This window comes from Bubalus kerabau, chromosome X (genome assembly GCF_029407905.1).
Source record: "Bubalus kerabau isolate K-KA32 ecotype Philippines breed swamp buffalo chromosome X, PCC_UOA_SB_1v2, whole genome shotgun sequence".
Classification (NCBI taxonomy): Eukaryota; Metazoa; Chordata; class Mammalia; order Artiodactyla; family Bovidae; genus Bubalus; species Bubalus kerabau.
In genome coordinates, this window is record NC_073647.1 from 101,596,894 (window position 1) to 101,613,197 (window position 16,304).

Consider the following 16,304-nt stretch of genomic DNA (forward strand, 5'->3'; position numbering starts at 1 on the left):
CTCCATGAGGCTATAAACTCTATGAGGAGAACCCTTTTACCATTACTCTCCCCCGACCCCTCCTCTTGAGCCACTTTGGGAAAGAATAGGGAAAGGTTGTAAATGTTTCCTTCACTAGTGTGCAAGCATTCATTTGACAAACGTCTTATTGAGCAATTAGTGTGGAGTTAAGCAAGGCTTGGGGGATTTAAAAAAAGACAGGGCTTTTGGTCTCGAGAAATTCACAGTTCCAATAAGGAGACAGTACAAAAATACTTATTTTTCTAAGTTCTTGTTCAATTTTAGAGTCATTCGCGGAAGCTCTAAGAAAGCACATTAGAGAGGGCAAGGAGGGTCAGAAAGGTCGTTGGGGGAATTTCCTGGGGTGGGGGGTGACACTAGCCAGACGACGTGGGGTCAAGGATTGAGGCCAGTGAATTTCAGGACCCTTCCTGCACCAGCAGGAATTCCTGTTCCCTCACCAATAGCATCACAAAACTGAAGTCTAATGTCAACTAGGCTGCCCTTCCGGGTCTAGAACTTGGAAACTGAGAACCTAGGGCAAAAAGACCTGGCTGTCGCAGATGTACTGCCGGCAGCCGGACAGTCCGGTTGAGTTCAAAGAGGGGCGGGGCAGGTTGGGAGCTGGGTCGACTGTGCGGGAGCCGAAGCCGGCCGGACCAGCCCCTGGAGGCTGGCGCAGGAGCCCGGCGAAGATTGGTTGTGTTCGTGCGTCGACCTCTCTTCATAGGCCGCGCAGGGTGCTCGCGGGACTTTGATTGGTTCCCCGAGCGCTGAGCAGTCATTGGCTGCGGTGGGTCGTCAGGACAACTGAGAGGAAAAAGAACAGGGGTGTTGGGCCTGGCGGGCAAACCTGGGCTGCGGGCTACTGGGTGGTTCCGCGGGTCAGTGTTCAGACCGCTTCGGGGCCCAGGCGCCCGGGGTTCACGTCACAGTTCCAGGAGGTGTCTGAGCCAGCAGGCCGGCGAGGAGTAGTGGCCAGTGAGACCCGGCGGGCCAAGACCATGGGCTGCTTCTTCTCCAAGAGGTGGAAGGCTGAGAAGGAGTCGCAGCCGGAGGACGAGGAAGTGCAGCCGAAGCAGTACAGCTGGGACCAGCGCGAGAAGGTAGTGTCCCTTAGCGGCTGGTCTCAGTCCTGCTGAGCAGCTCGGCGAGGGTCCCTCGCGGCCAGCAGCGCTAAGGGGGCAGGCCCAGCAGCTGCTGCTCTTGCGCGCGTGCTCTCTCCCGCGAGTTGTTGAAGTCGAAGTGAATGACTTTTGGGGGAGCTGTGAAATTGAACGCTAGAGAAGGCTTCAAGGAGGGCGGTGCAGCTCTGGATGGGGCCCTAGAGCTCATTGTCCAGGCAGTCGGACACTGCGGGCTTTCCCTCCTCTCTGCATCCTGCTCTCTGGTCCAAGAATGGACTCCAGAGAAGGAAGGAGAACCTGGAATGCCCCAAATCACGTCTGCTCATTTCACTTGCAGCGCCGAGCAGGGTTTTGTCCAGTCCTCGAGTTACACTTGGGACTGATCTCATCTCTTTTGCGGCTTATGTTCTTTCTGTGGCTGTTTTCTCTTTTGTCTGCCTTAGTCAGTAAATCTCTGGTGCCTCCTGATATATTCCACTGCAGAATTTTCTCAATGACGAAGTGGACCATTTGACATATACAGCCCTGCTTTCCCTCCTCTTCCCCGAAAGGAATAATGAAAATCAAATCAGTCTTTGGAATGTGTGTTAAGACTGTAAGGTGAAAATAACCTTCATAAGCTAGACAGTATTTTACTGTTAAATGAGTGAAAATGCCCTTATTTTTACTTTTCCCTATAGCCAGAAACGAAAAACCTTTGAACACGTCCACTACCTTTGAACAGTTTCACAGTCTTACACAAAACACACTTAGTCATAAATTTCACAATACTTCCTCTTTCTACATAGTTCTCCATTTATGTTTAGAAAAATACTTTGATAGATCCATTAATTTTTTTCTCTTCCAAACAAAATGATAAGAAGTTTTAAATGAGTGTTATGAACAGTTAATACAACTCCTTGCTTAATGAAACATATCTTTATCAATGAATGCTTTATAGTAAATGTTTTATTAATGATTTGTTTTCATAGACCATCCTACATGATTTCCAGTCCCCCGCAGAATTTATTCACATGAACTCGGTTCTCCAAGTGTCAGATTTTAAAAATTGGACGCCTTTTTACAGACTTCTCAGCCCCATCTTTCTGCCCCTGCTTCACAGGGTTGCATAGTCGGTTTATTCTATTTTATCCATACTTGATAGCCGCATTTTTAAAATTATATTTATTTATTTTAATTGATTGATAATTGCTTTACAATATCGGTTTGCTTTCTGTGATAATCAGCATGAACTAGCCATAGGTGTACATATTTCCCCTAGCTCTTGAACCTCCCTCCCACCTCCCACCCTTTCCCACCCCTCTAGAGCCTTACAGCCTGGGTTTGAGTTCCCTGAGTCATACAGCAAATTTCCATTGGGATAGCAGCATTTTATAATGTAGGAGTGGAAAGTACTGTACTTTCTGTCTGAAAGCAAGCCCTTTTAAAAATCTTTTATACTGTTAGAGAATTACCAGCTTACATTTTGAGACAACAGAGATACCACATTTCCCAACATTGCTTTTTCTTTTTGGAGTTTTTTGTTCTTTTGGAATTACTAAGAATTCATTCTTGGGCCCCTCTAATTTATGATGACCTGCTAAGGTTTTATATGATTTTAAAGTTTTTTTTCTGCTCCTTAACTCATGAGCTCGATATGGGTAGTGTGCATATGTTCTATATTAATCCAGTGATACTTTTATTGAGTTTAGCATGGTCTTGCTTGCTCCTAGACGATTTTAATTGTACCTTAAAAGAAACAGGATGTAAATACAGCCCAGAGAACATGAATGAGATATATTGAAGGTATATAAACAGAATGGTTTGTATTAAAAGTTTAGATCTCTGTAATGTGATCATGAAATATAAACAATTTTAAAGTTATATCATACAATTACCATTCAACTTGTAAGATTTAGCTGTAAAAACAAAGTGCATTGCCTGAAAAGTTTCCTTACAACTTGGAAAAGTGGTGTTTAGACTTTTCCTTAGGTTGCATAATCAGTATCCTTATTGAGAGGCACCCTCAGGGGTTTGGATTTTGAGTTGTGTAATTGAGTCAGTCTTAAGGGACTGAAGCTAGAAGAAATTGTCTCAATTAGAAAGAATGTTTGGGGACTTAAGTATTGTCATGACAACTGATTTACTGTAATCAACAGTGTAAGAAGCTCATTTTCTGTTGCTGACTTTGAAAAAGAAAAAAACATCATACAGTTACTACATTGATAAGATGCAAAGTATTTTTGGATTGTAAGATCTGTGTTTAAGTCATTTAGAAAGAAATGCTTGTATCCTTATTATCTGTATGCTGCTTCCCATAGCTAGGCAAATTATTCAATATATATGTCCTCAAACACCAAGGAAGACTCACAATAACAAGAATTATTTTCCATGCCCTTGAAGAGCTAACTGGCATTTTTAAATTAAAACAGGAAATATTTAAGTACAAAGGAAGGATGAGTAGTACAGAAAAATAGCTTTCATTTTCTAGTTACTTATACCATTCTCTTCCTAGATGATAGAAATGGTGGCATAGGTATGAAAGTTGTGATTTTGAGCACAGACAATACATATTATATCCACTCAGTTTTCTGAGCTACAAAATGAAACCTGGTAAAGATTTCTCTACTATTTAGTAAGATAGACGCCTGTCCTGAGGAAGAGAGGTTAGACAGTACTGGCTACTTCTGAGGACAGAACTTGGACAGGCAGAACCAATCTTAATACAAGGCAGATCATAACTCAAGAGTTGTTCATCACCAGAAGGGGTGGCTTTGTGAAGAAACAATCTTCATGTTCGTCAGAATATTCACATAGAGGTTGGATGGTGATTTACTGGAAAGAAGTATCTGCATTGAGTAGGGGGCTGTTTTTGAGTAGATGATATTTTTAACCTCTTAAGTACCTAAGGTATTCTGTTATCCATGGTTGCCTAGCAAACTACCCCAAAACTTAATGTCACAGAATAATGGCAAGTACTTATTTTGCTTACAATTCTGCAATTTGTGTGGGGCTTAGCCTGGTTGGCTGTCTGCTCTGTGTGTCATCAATCGCGGCAACTTGACTGGGGGATGGAGGATCTGCTTTCAATATGACTTAATCACAGAGGTGGCTGGCAAGTTGATGCTGGTTTTGGCTGGAAGCTCAGCTGGGGCTAAGGGCCAGGGGCCTCGTCATGTAGCCCGGGCTTCCCCACAGCGTGATGGCTGGGTTCCAAAGGCGAGTGTCCTGAGACTGACAGAAGCTGCATGGCTTTTTCTAACTGCTCTCTTAAGTAATGTGACATTACTTCTGCCCTTTTTTTTTTTTGGCCATATCGAAGCATGTGGAATTTGGGATCTTAGTTCCCCAACCAGACCAGGGATGGAACCTGCGCCCCCTGCCCAGAGTCCTAACCATTGGACAGCCCGGGAAGTCTCTGCCATATTGTTTATTAAGGCAATCACAGGTGTCATCTACATCCAAAGGGAGGGGTTCTCTTGATGGGAGAAATGTCAAACTTGTCGACTTGTTTTAAATCCTTTACATAAAGTTGTTACTTAATGGAAATAACTAGTTCTTTCTTTATCCATTTAAAAATAGTTTTATTGAGATATAATTAATAGGCATACAACAAGTTCACAGAGTTCTGTTTCCATCACTGTGATGTAATTTTTTAACATTTCATCCCTCACAAAAGAAACCCAGATCCATCCCTACTCCCCCCAGCCCCAGGAAACTATAATTTTACTTTCAATCTCTAGAGATTTTGTCTATTTGGAACATTTATCAGTGAAATCATGCAGTGTATGTTCTTTTGTATACTTTCACTTAGCATGTCTTTGAGATTCATCCATATTATAGCATATATCAATAATTTATTCCTTTTTATTGCTGAATAACCTTAAAATAGAGTAGATATTTTATTTAATCTTATTTATAAATAAATTTTATTTATTTTACTATCCATTTTGTTAGACATTTGGCTTGTTTCCACTTTTTGGCCGTTACATTCCACTCCTAAGTATATCCCAGAGAAATTAAAACATACTTCCACACAGAAGCTTGTACACCAATATTCGTAACAGCATTATTTGTAATGGCCAAAAAGTGGGAATAAGCCAAATATCTAGAACAGTACGATCATTTCCTCAAATTTCCTCATGCCCTTTTGCAGTCAACTCTGCCTCTAGCCTCTGATCAGTTTTTTTTTTTAATTGAAGAATAATTGCTTTAGAGAATTTTGTTGTTTTCTGTCAAACCTCAACATGAATCAACCATAGGTATGCATATATACCCTCCCTTTTGAGCCTCCCTCCCATCTCCAGCCCCATCCCACCCCTCTAGATTGATACAGAACCCCTGTTTGAGTTTCCTGAGCCATATAGTAAATTCCAGTTGGCTATCTATTTTACATATGGTAATGTAAGTTTCCATGTTACTCTTTCCATACATCTCACCCTCTCCTCCCCTCTCCCAATGTCCATAAGTATATTCTCTATGTCTGTTTCTTCATTGCTCCCCTGCAAGTAAATTCTTCAGTACCATTTTTCTAGATTCCGTATATATGTGTTAGAATACGATTTTTATCTTTTACTTTCTGACTCACTTCACTCTGTATAATAGGTTCTAGGTTCATCCACCTCATCAGAACTGACTCAAATGTGTTTATTTTTATGGCTGAATAATATTCCATTGTGTATATGTGCCAAAACTTCTTTATCCATTCATCTGTTGATGGGCATCTAGGTTCCTTCCATGCTCTAGCTGTTGTAAATAGTGCTGCAATGAACAATGGGATACATGTGTCTTTTTCAATTTTGCTTTCCTCAGGGTATATGCCTAGGAGTGTGATTGCTGGGTCATATAGTGGTTTTATTCCTAATGCTTTAAGGAATCTCCATACCGTCTTCCATAGTGGCTGTATTAATTTACATTCCCACCAACAGTGCAAGAGCATTCCCTTTTCTCCACACTTTCTCCAGCATTTATTGTTTGTTGAAATTTTGATGAGGGCCATTCTGAACGGTCGGAGAAGGCAATGGCACCCCACTCCAGTACTCTTGCCTGGAAAATCCCATGGACGGAGGAGCCTGTTGGGCTGCAGTCCATGGGGTCGCTAAGAGTCGGACACGACTAAGCGGCTTCACTTTCACTTTTCACTTTCATGCATTGGAGAAGGAACTGGCAACCCACTCCAAGTTTCTTGCCTGGAGAATCCTAGGGACGGGGGAGCCTGGTGAGCTGCTGTCTATGGGGTTGCACAGAGTCAGACACGACTGAAGCAACTTAGCAGTAGCAGCATTCTGAATGGTGTGAGGTGGTATCTCGTAGTTTTGATTTGCATTTCTCTGATAATGAGTGATGTTGAGCATCTTTTCATGTGTTTGTTAGCCATCTGTATGTCTTCATTGGAGAAATGTCTGTTTAGGTCTTTTCCCCATTTTTTGATTGGGTTGTTTGTTTTCCTGGTATTGAGTTGTATGAGCTGCTTGGATATTTTAGAAATTAATCCTTTGTCAGTTGCTTCATTTGCTATTATTTTCTTCTATTCTGAGGGTTTTCTTTCACCTTGCTTATAGTTTCCTTTGCTGTGCAAAAGCTTTTAAGTTTAATCAGGTCCCACTTGTTTACTTTTGTTTTTATTTCCATTACTCTAGGAGGTGGGTCACAGAGGATCTTGCTTTGATTTATGTCATTGAGTGTTCTGCCTATGTTTTCCTCTTAGAGTTTTATAGTTTCTGGTCTTACATTTAGGTCTTTAATCCATTTTGAGATGATCTTTTTGTATGGTGTTTGGAAGTGTTCCAATTTCATTCTTTTACATATAGCTGTCCAGATTTCCCAGCACCATTTATTGAAGAGGCTGTCTTTGCCCCATTGTATATTCTTGCCTCCTTTGTCAAAAATAAGGTATCCATAGATGCATGGTTTTATCTCTGGGCTTTCTATCTTTTTCCATTGGTCCATATTTCTTTTTTGTGTGTGCCAGTACCATACTGTCTTGATGACTGTAGCTTTGTAGTATTACCTGAAGTCAAGAAGATTGATTCCTCCAGCTCCATTCTTCTTTCTCAAGACTGCTTTGGCCGTTCGGGGTCTTTTGTGTTTCCATATGAATTGTGAGATTTTTTGTTCTAGTTCTGTGAAAAATGCCATTGTTAATTTAATAGGGATCACACTGAATCTACAGATTGTGTTTGGTAGTATAATTATTTGCATAATATTGATTCTTCCTACCCAGGAACATGGAATATCTCTCCATCTGTTTATGCTATCTTTGATTTCTTTCATTCAGTTGAGTTCAGTTCAGTTCAGTCGCTCAGTTGTGTCCGACTCTTTGCGACCCCATGAATTGCAGCAGGCCAGCCTCCCTATCCATCACCAACTCCCGGAGTTCACCCAGACTCAAGTCCATCGAGTCAGTGATGCCATCCAGCCATCTCATCCTCTGTCGTCCCCTTCTCCTCCTGCCCGCAATCCCTCCCAGCATCAGAGTCTTTTCCAATGAGTCAACTCTTCGCATGAAGTGGCCAGAGGAGTTTCAGCTTTAGCATCAGTCCTTCCAAAGAAATCCCAGGGCTGATCTCCTTCAGAATGGACTGGTTGGATATCTTTGCAGTCCAAGGGACTCTCAAGAGTCTTCTCCAACACCACAGTTCAAAAGCATCAATTCTTCGGCGCTCAGCCTTCTTCACAGTCCAACTCTCACATCCATACATGACCACTGGAAAAACCATAGCCTTGACTAGACGGACCTTTGTTGGCAAAGTAATGTCTCTGCTTTTGAATATGCTATCTAGGTTGGTCATAACTTTCCTTCCAAGGAGTAAGCGTCTTTTAATTTCATGGCTGCAGTCACCATCTGCAGTGAATTTGGAGCCCAGAAAAATAAAGTCTGACACTGTTTCCACTGTTTCCCCATTTATTTCCCATGAAGTGATGGGACCAGATGCCATGATCTTCGTTTTCTGAATGTTGAGCTTTAAGCCAACTTTTTCACTCTCCACTTTCACTTTCATCAAGAGGCTTTTTAGTTCCTCTTCACTTTCTGCCTAAGGGTGGTGTCATCTGCATATCTGAGGTTATTGATATTTCTCCCGGCAATCTTGATTCCAGCTTATGTTTCTTCCAGTCCAGCATTTATCATGATGTACTCTGCATAGAAGTTAAATAAGCAGGGTGACAATATACAGCCTTGGCATACTCCTTTTCCTATTTGGAACCAGTCAGTTGTTCCATGTCCAGTTCTAACTGTTGCTTCCTGACCTGCATACAAATTTCTCAAGAGGCAGATCAGGTGGTCTGGTATTCCCATCTCTTTCAGAATTTTCCACAGTTTATTGTGATCCACACAGTCAAAGGCTTTGGCATAGTCAATAAAGCAGAAATAGATGTTTTTCTGGAACTCTCTTGCTTTTTCGATGATCCAGCGGATGTTGGCAATTTGATCTCTGGTTCCTCTGCCTTTTCTAAAACCAGCTTGAACATCTGGATGTTCACGGTTCATGTATTGCTGAAGCCTGGCTTGGAGAATTTTGAGCATTACTGAGCCAAGACTATGGTTTTTCCAGTGGTCATGTATGGTTGTGAAACTGAGTTGGACTGTGAAGAAAGCTAAGCGCCGAAGAATTGATGCTTTTGAACTGTGGTGTTGGAGAAGACTCTTGAGATTCCCTTGGACTGCAAGGAGATCCAAGCAGTCCATTCTAAAGGAGATCAGTCCTGGGTGTTCTTTGGAAGGACTGACGCTAAAGCTGAAACTCTAATACTTTGGCCACCTGATGCGAAGAGTTGACTCGTTGGAAAAGACTCTGATGCTGGGAGGGATTGGGGGCAGGAGGAGAAGGGGACGACAGACGATGAGATGGCTGGATGGCATCACCGACTCGATGGACATGAATTTGGGTGAACTCCAGGAGTTGGTGATGGACAGGGAGGCCTGGCGTGCTGCCAGGCATGGGGTCGCAAAGAGTGGGACACGACTGAGAGACTGAACTGAACTGAGCTTGCACGTGATTATTTTTAGTCCCATGTAGTTTCTTTGTATTTTGTTGCTGGAGAAGTGTGTCCAGGTGCAAGCATTGCAGCACTGCAGCAAAGGGTCCCAGGTCCCAGGCCTGTCTCAATAGTATACAACCCTCATGGGGGTTTTTATGAGGATTGAGTGAATGATTATAAAGCACTTAGAATGGTGCCTGGTACTTATGTAGTGCTTCTTATACTCCTGAGTTTTATTTTGAGCCTCTACCAAGACCAGATTCCCATTGAAACTAACAAATTCCATTATTTCATCTCAGACTACTATGGAAATTTAACTGTGGTGATGAATAATAATGAAAAATTTCCATAACGGCTCAGTAAAAAATAAGATGTTCACTTTTGTTTTCAGTTAGGAAAATAATACTTAACTTTGTTTAGTAGCTGTATCTGGGGAATTCCAATTCCTGAAATGTTTCATTGATTTTGAGAGTATATCCACTACGTTTCAAAGATTGTAGTTAGAAATATGGACTAAACTAAGCTCACTTCATAAGTAATTCTTGTGAAAAAGTAGTTTAATAACTTGAACTTTTGTGTTTGTGATTTGGGGCACTTTGAAGACTAGTAACTTTTGTAAAAGTATTACAGTACAAAACTTCAAGTTGTTTATCACTTTTGTTTTGAAGAGCTTTCAGGAATTGTTGAGAAAGTAAGTACAGCAACATAAATCCTAAATTTCTTCTTTTGTAGATCATATTGATAGTCCAAATAATTTTATACTGTAGAACTCTTTAGCTATAGGATTAATTTCTGAATAAATGTGAGAACTGAAGTGTCCAGGTGAAATACTTAGAATAGTAAATTACATTTAATTCCTCAGCATTGGCAGCTGTTATAGACTGATTGTTGGTGGTTCCCCACCCCCACCTCCGAATTCATAAGTTGAAATCCTAACTCCCAGTTCAGTTCAGTTCAGTCACTCAGTCGTGTCCGACTCTTTGTGAACCCATGAATCGCAGCACGCCAGGCCTCCTACTCAGACTCACGTCCATCGAGTCAGTGATGCCATCCAGCCATCTCATCCTCTGTCGTCCCCTTCTCCTCCTGCCCGCAATCCCTCCCAGCATCAGAGTCTTTTCCAATGAGTCAACTCTTCGCATGAGGTGGCCAAAGTACTGGAGTTTCAGCTTTAGCATCAGTCCTTCCAAAGAAATCCCAGGGCTGATCTCCTTCAGAATGGACTGTTTGGATCTCCTTGCAGTCCAAGGGACTCTCAAGAGTCTTCTCCAACACCACAGTTCAAAAGCATCAATTCTTCGGCGCTCAGCCTTCTTCACAGTCCAACTCTCACATCCATACATGACCACTGGAAAAACCATAGCCTTGACTAGACGGACCTTTGTTGGCAAAGTAATGTCTCTGCTTTTGAATATGCTATCTAGGTTGGTCATAACTTTCCTTCCAAGGAGTAAGCGTCTTTTAATTTCATGGCTGCAGTCACCATCTGCAGTGATTTTGGAGCCCAGAAAAATAAAGTCTGACACTGTTTCCACTGTTTCCCCATCTATTTCCCATGAAGTAATGGGACCAGATGCCATGATCTTCGTTTTCTGAATGTTGAGCTTTAAGCCAACTTTTTCACTCTCCACTTTCACGTTCATCAAGAGGCTTTTTAGTTCCTCTTCACTTTCTGCCATAAGGGTGGTGTCATCTGCATATCTGAGGTTATTGATATTTCTCCCGACAATCTTGATTCCAGCTTGTGTTTCTTCCAGCCCAGCGTTTCTTATGATGTACTCTGCATATAAGTTAAATGAGCAGGGTGACAATATACAGCCTTGACGTACTCCTTTTCCTATTTGGAACCAGTCTGTTGTTCCATGTCCAGTTCTAATTGTTGCTTCCTGACCTGCATATAGGTTTCTCAAGAGGCAGGTCTGGTGGTCTGGTATTCCCATCTCTTTCAGAATTTTCCACCGTTTATTGTGAACCACACAGTCAAAGGCTTTGGCATAGTCAATAAAGCAGAAATAGATGTTTTTCTGGAACTCTCTTGCTTTTTCGATGATCCAGCGGATGTTGGCAATTTGATCTCTGGTTCCTCTGCCTTTTCTAAAACCAGCTTGAACATCAGGAAGTTCACGGTTCATGTATTGTTGAAGCCTGGCTTGGAGAATCTTGAGCATTACTTTACTAGCATGTTAGATGAGTGCAATTGTGTGATAGTTTGAGCATTCTTTGGCATTGCCTTTCTTTGGGATTGGAATGAAAACTGACCATTTCCAGTCCTGTGGCCACTGCTGAGTTTTCCAAATTTGCTGACATATTGAGTGCAGCACTTTCACAGCATCTTCTTTCAGGATTTGAAATAGCTCAACTGGAATTCCATCACCTCCACTAGCTTTGTTTGTAGTGACGCTTCCTAAGGCCCACTTGACTTCACATTCCAGGATATCTGGCTCAGTGATCACACCATCGTGATTATCTTGGTCATGAAGATCTTTTTGTACAGTTCTTCTGTGTATTCTTGCCACCTCTTCTTAATATCTTCTGCTTCTGTTAGGTCCATACCATTTCTGCCCTTTATCGAGCCCATCTTTGCATGAAATGTTCCCTTGGTATCTCTCATTTTCTTGAAGAAATCTGTAGTCTTTCCCATTCTGTTGTTTTCCTCTACTTCTTTGCATTGATTGCTGAGGGAGGCTTTCTTATCTCTTCTTGCTATTCTTTGGAACTCTGCATTCAGATGCTTATATCTTTCCTTTTCTCCTTTGCTTTTCGCTTCTCTTCTTTTCACAGCTATTTGTAAAGCCTCCCCAGACAGCCATTTTGCTTTTTTGCATTTCTTTTCCATGGGGATGGTCTTGTTCCCTGTCTCCTGTACAATGTCAGGAACCTCCGTCCATAGTTCATCAGGCCCTCTATCTATCAGATCTAGGCCCTTAAATCTATTTCTCACCTCCACTGTATAATCATAAGGGATTTGATTTAGGTCATACCTGAATGGTTTAGTGGTTTTCCCTACTTTCTTCAATTTCAGTCTGAATTTGGCAATAAGGAGTTCATGATCTGAGCCACAGTCAGCTCCTGGTCTTGTTTTTGCTGACTGTATAGAGCTTCTCCATCTTTGGCTGCAAAGAATATAATCAATCTGATTTCAGTGTTGACCATCTGGTGATGTCCATGTGTAGAGTCTTCTCCTGTGTTGTCGGAAGAGGGTGTTTGCTATGACCAGTGCATTTTCTTGGCAAAACTCTATTAGTCTTTGCCCTGCTTCATTCCGTATTCCAAGGCCAAATTTGCCTGTTACTCCAGGTGTTTCTTGACTTCCTACTTTTGCATTCCAGTCCCCTATAACTCCCAGTATGGTTGATTTTCTTTAAAGATGGGACCTCTAAGGAAATAATTAAAGTTAAATGAGGTCATAAAGGTGGGACCCTTGTCTGACAGTATTAGTACTCTTATAAGAAGAGACATCAGAAAGCTTACCCTGCACTCACCCAGGAAAGACCATGTAAGGATAATTCAAAAAGGCAACCATCCAAAAGACAAAAAGAGAGGTCTCTCCAGAAACCAACCCCAATGGCACCTTGATTTTGTACTTCCCAGCCTCCAGAATTGTGAAAAATAAATTTCTGTTTAACTTAACCAGTCTGTATTATTTTCTTATGGCAGCCAGCCTTAGTGTACTCAGGCCATTATAACAAGATACCATAGACTGGGTGGCTTAAACAACAGAGATTTATTTTGCACAGTTTTGGAGTCTGGGAGGTATAAGATCAAAGTGCCAGCAGATGCAGTGTCTGGTGTCAGAGATAAATACTGCTGGACACTAGTTAAAGCAATGAAAACAGATCTTGTTCAGTAACTCCTGGCAGGGGAAACAGCTGAGTTCCATTCCAATTTGTGCAGAGGTGATTTAGGCCATTTAAGAGAGAATGAGGGATGGGGGAAGAGCAGGCCTCAGTAGAGTCAGAGAAGTGAAAAATTACAAAGTTGGTCCTTGTAAATGAGAATAGGCCAGCCATGTTTGTTAGCTGGCAGTTTAGAAGTTAAGATCTTATCTTCCCACAGAGACTGGTAAACAGAGGCCCTGTCCTTCCTAATAATTACATTTCATAGCAATGGCTCTCAGGTCCTTGAGAAAGACACTTCTAGTAAGGAATACAGTCACAACTGTAAGCCTTTTTCAGTAAATGTTCTAAGAAAGGGAGGTCAGGGGCCTATCATCAGATATTGGCTAGAACAAATAGTAAATGTTCATGCAGGGTTGAGCTTTTCTTGGGCAGGCATTTTAATAGGACATAGCCTTGTGTTACTAGAAGCCTTGCTAGAGTTTGGTCAAGTTTCTTAGTGCAAGGATTTGAATGGGCTTGCAGCGTGCCAAGAGTTCTGTATTTCTCACTGGTGAAAGCCCTCTTCCTGCTTGTAGTTAGCTGCCATCTTCCTGTGTACTCACATGCCCTTCTTTTCCTCAGTGCCTGCCTGCATCTCTTCTTATAAGGGCATTAATCCCATACTGAGGGCTCCTCCTTCATGACCTCCTCTAAACCTAATTGGGCTTCCCTCATAGCTCATTCGGTAAAGAATCTGCCTGCAATGCAGGAGACCTGGGTTTGATTCCTGGGCCGGGAATATCCCCTGGAGAAGGACATGGCAATCCACTCTAGTATTCTTGCCTGGAAAGTCCCATGGACAGAGGAGCCTGGCAGGCTACAGTCCATGGGGTCACAAGAGTTGGACAGAACTTAGTGACTAAACCATCAAGCAATCCTAATTACCTCCAAAGTCCCCACCTCCAAATACCATTAGAGCTTCAAGGCATGAATTTTGAGACAACACATTCAGTCCATAATACAGCCCAAGCCTAAAACAGCAGCTCAGTATTTTTGAAGTTAAAAATAGATTTTCTTTCTGCACTTGTAACAAGTCTTAACTACACTAGTGATATAGTACTAGTTATATTATAATTAATATAGTTGAAATTTCTGTATGTTAAATACTGTATGTTTATAATATATCATAAATCATTTCCCATGCCAAAAAAATAGCTGAATTCCTTTAAGAAGTATTAACTGTTTTATTTTTTATCTTTATCCAAACAGTGGTTTGTTTCCTACTTAATTCTGAGATAAATATGCTTGCAGACTTTTGAACTTGCTATCTATATCTTACACAAAGATAATTTGTCCAGAATCTTGAAGCCCAAATCAATTCCCCAGGAAAATACACACAAACTTTTACCTAAAAATTTTAAGGAGTTTCTGGTACAGTGAGAGTAACCATACTGAAGCTTGAAGATTTCCCCTTGCTCATTGAGTTTGAGGCCTTGGTAGAGACAGGCCAACTCCTGGGCTCTTTTTTTAAAAAGCAAAAAAACCTGTTGGTGGCACTCTAGATCTTCTCATTCCCACTGTGGGAGGTGGACTGGTGCCAAGAGACAAGCTGAAGACTAGAGAGTGTTTTTTATCCTGCTTAAGGCCTAAAGCAGAACCAACTTCAACCACTCTTGCATGTTGCTGACTAGATCAATATCCTATTATCCTGCTCCATGACCACATTCCCACCCCTTTCCACTGTTTGTGTTTTTGTTCTTTTTTCTTCATCATTCTTGACAGAAAGTTACCTAATTTTTAGATCCCCGCCCCCCGCAAAAACAAAACAAAACAAGACACCTATTTGGGGCTTTGCTGATATTTTCTACTGTATATTTGATTTCTAAATCAGTAGTCTCATATTATTTTTATCTATTTTCCTTCTACAGAAAGTCAGTTTATTCTACTTTTTATTGTCTAATTTCTTAGGATGGACATTTAATGCATTAATTTGAGAGTTTTTATTGTGGCTATTTAAGCACCATTTTTGGTGCATTCCATAGATGGTTTTTTAATATTTAATCCTAAATATTTTAGGTTATCAATTATTAAAAATAGAGACTTTCTTTATGATCTAGTACTAGTACATGAAAATGAAGATTATGGCATCTGGTCCCATCATTTCATGGGAAATAGATGGGGAAACAGTGGAAACAGTGTCAGACTTTATTTTTGGGGGCTCCAAAATCACTGCAGATGGTGACTGCAGCCATGAAATTAAAAGACACTTACTCCTTGGAAGAAAAGTTATGACCAACCTAGATAGCATATTCAAAAGCAGAGACATTACTTTGCCAACAAAGGTTCATCTAGTCAAGGCTATGGTTTTTCCTGTGGTCATGTATGGATGTGAGAGTTGAACTGTGAAGAAAGCTGAGTGCCAAAGAATTGATGCTTTTGAACTGTGGTGTTGGAGAAGACTCTTGAGAGTCCCTTGGACTGCAAGGAGGTCCAACCAGTCCATCCTAAAGGAAATCAGTCCTGTGTGTTCTTTGGAAGGAATGATGCTAAAGCTGAAACTCCAGTCCTTTGGCCACCTCATGCGAAGAGTTGACTCATTGGAAAAGACTCTGATGCTGGGAGGGATTGGGGGCAGGAGGAGAAGAGGACGACAGAGGATGAGATGACTGGATGGCATCACTGACTCGATGGACGTGAGTCTGAGTGAACTCCGGGAGTTGGTGATGGACAGGGAGACCTGGCGTGCTGCAGTTCATGGAGTTGCAAAGAGTCGGACACGACTGAGCGACTGATCTGATCTGATCTGATCTAAATCACTATCAAAGTTAATCACCACCCATTTTTCTTAGCTCTTCACCAGCACAGGGTTTTTACCTGAATTTGCTCCCAAGGAAATCTAGACCAGCAGTCTGAGTCCCAGCATGTGTAGGGGAAGCATTGTTGTCTCAAGATTTGGGAGGGGGAGAAGCAAGAGCAGAAATCTGAGTTTCCGTTTCTGTTTTATCTTTCACACCCACCACAGGGGTTTTGCATCATTTCCCCTTTTCTTAGTGTTTTTCTTACTTGATCCATTTGAGATTGATCTTGGGCAGTTGGGAGCCAACAACTATGCTAGTTCGGTATCTTGGTAGAGACCAAACTGGAGCACTGTACCTTTATATATATGCTTCACATGTAAAATCCTAGAAATGGAATTGTTTGAACACCCCTTCCCACTTTAAACGTGTTTTGCCTCTTGTATTTTCTTCTTCTTTTTTTTTTTTCTTTTTGGTGTGTGACAGTGTGCTGTACTATGCAAAGTCACTTCAGTCGTGTCCAACTCTTTGTGATTGCGCAGGCTGTAGCCTACCAGCATCCTTTGTCCATGGGATTCTCCAGGCAAGAATACTAGAGTGGTTTG

General features: G+C 41.6%; 1 protein-coding gene across 3 annotated transcripts in view; it reads left to right on the forward strand.

Moving 5' to 3' along the window:
• Nucleotides 1-831: 831 nt before the first annotated feature.
• RP2 (RP2 activator of ARL3 GTPase) overlaps nt 832-16,304 on the forward strand; it is a 46,648-nt gene continuing 31,175 nt past the window's right edge. Inside the window, exon 1 of one of the 3 annotated variants that reach the window (XM_055563617.1) lies at nt 832-1,106. In XM_055563617.1, the coding sequence (XP_055419592.1) occupies nt 1,005-1,106 (102 nt within the window). In that variant the 5' untranslated portion in view covers nt 832-1,004. The remainder of the gene's footprint in view (nt 1,107-16,304) is intronic. The other 2 variants (XM_055563619.1, XM_055563616.1) reach the window with 2 other exon arrangements.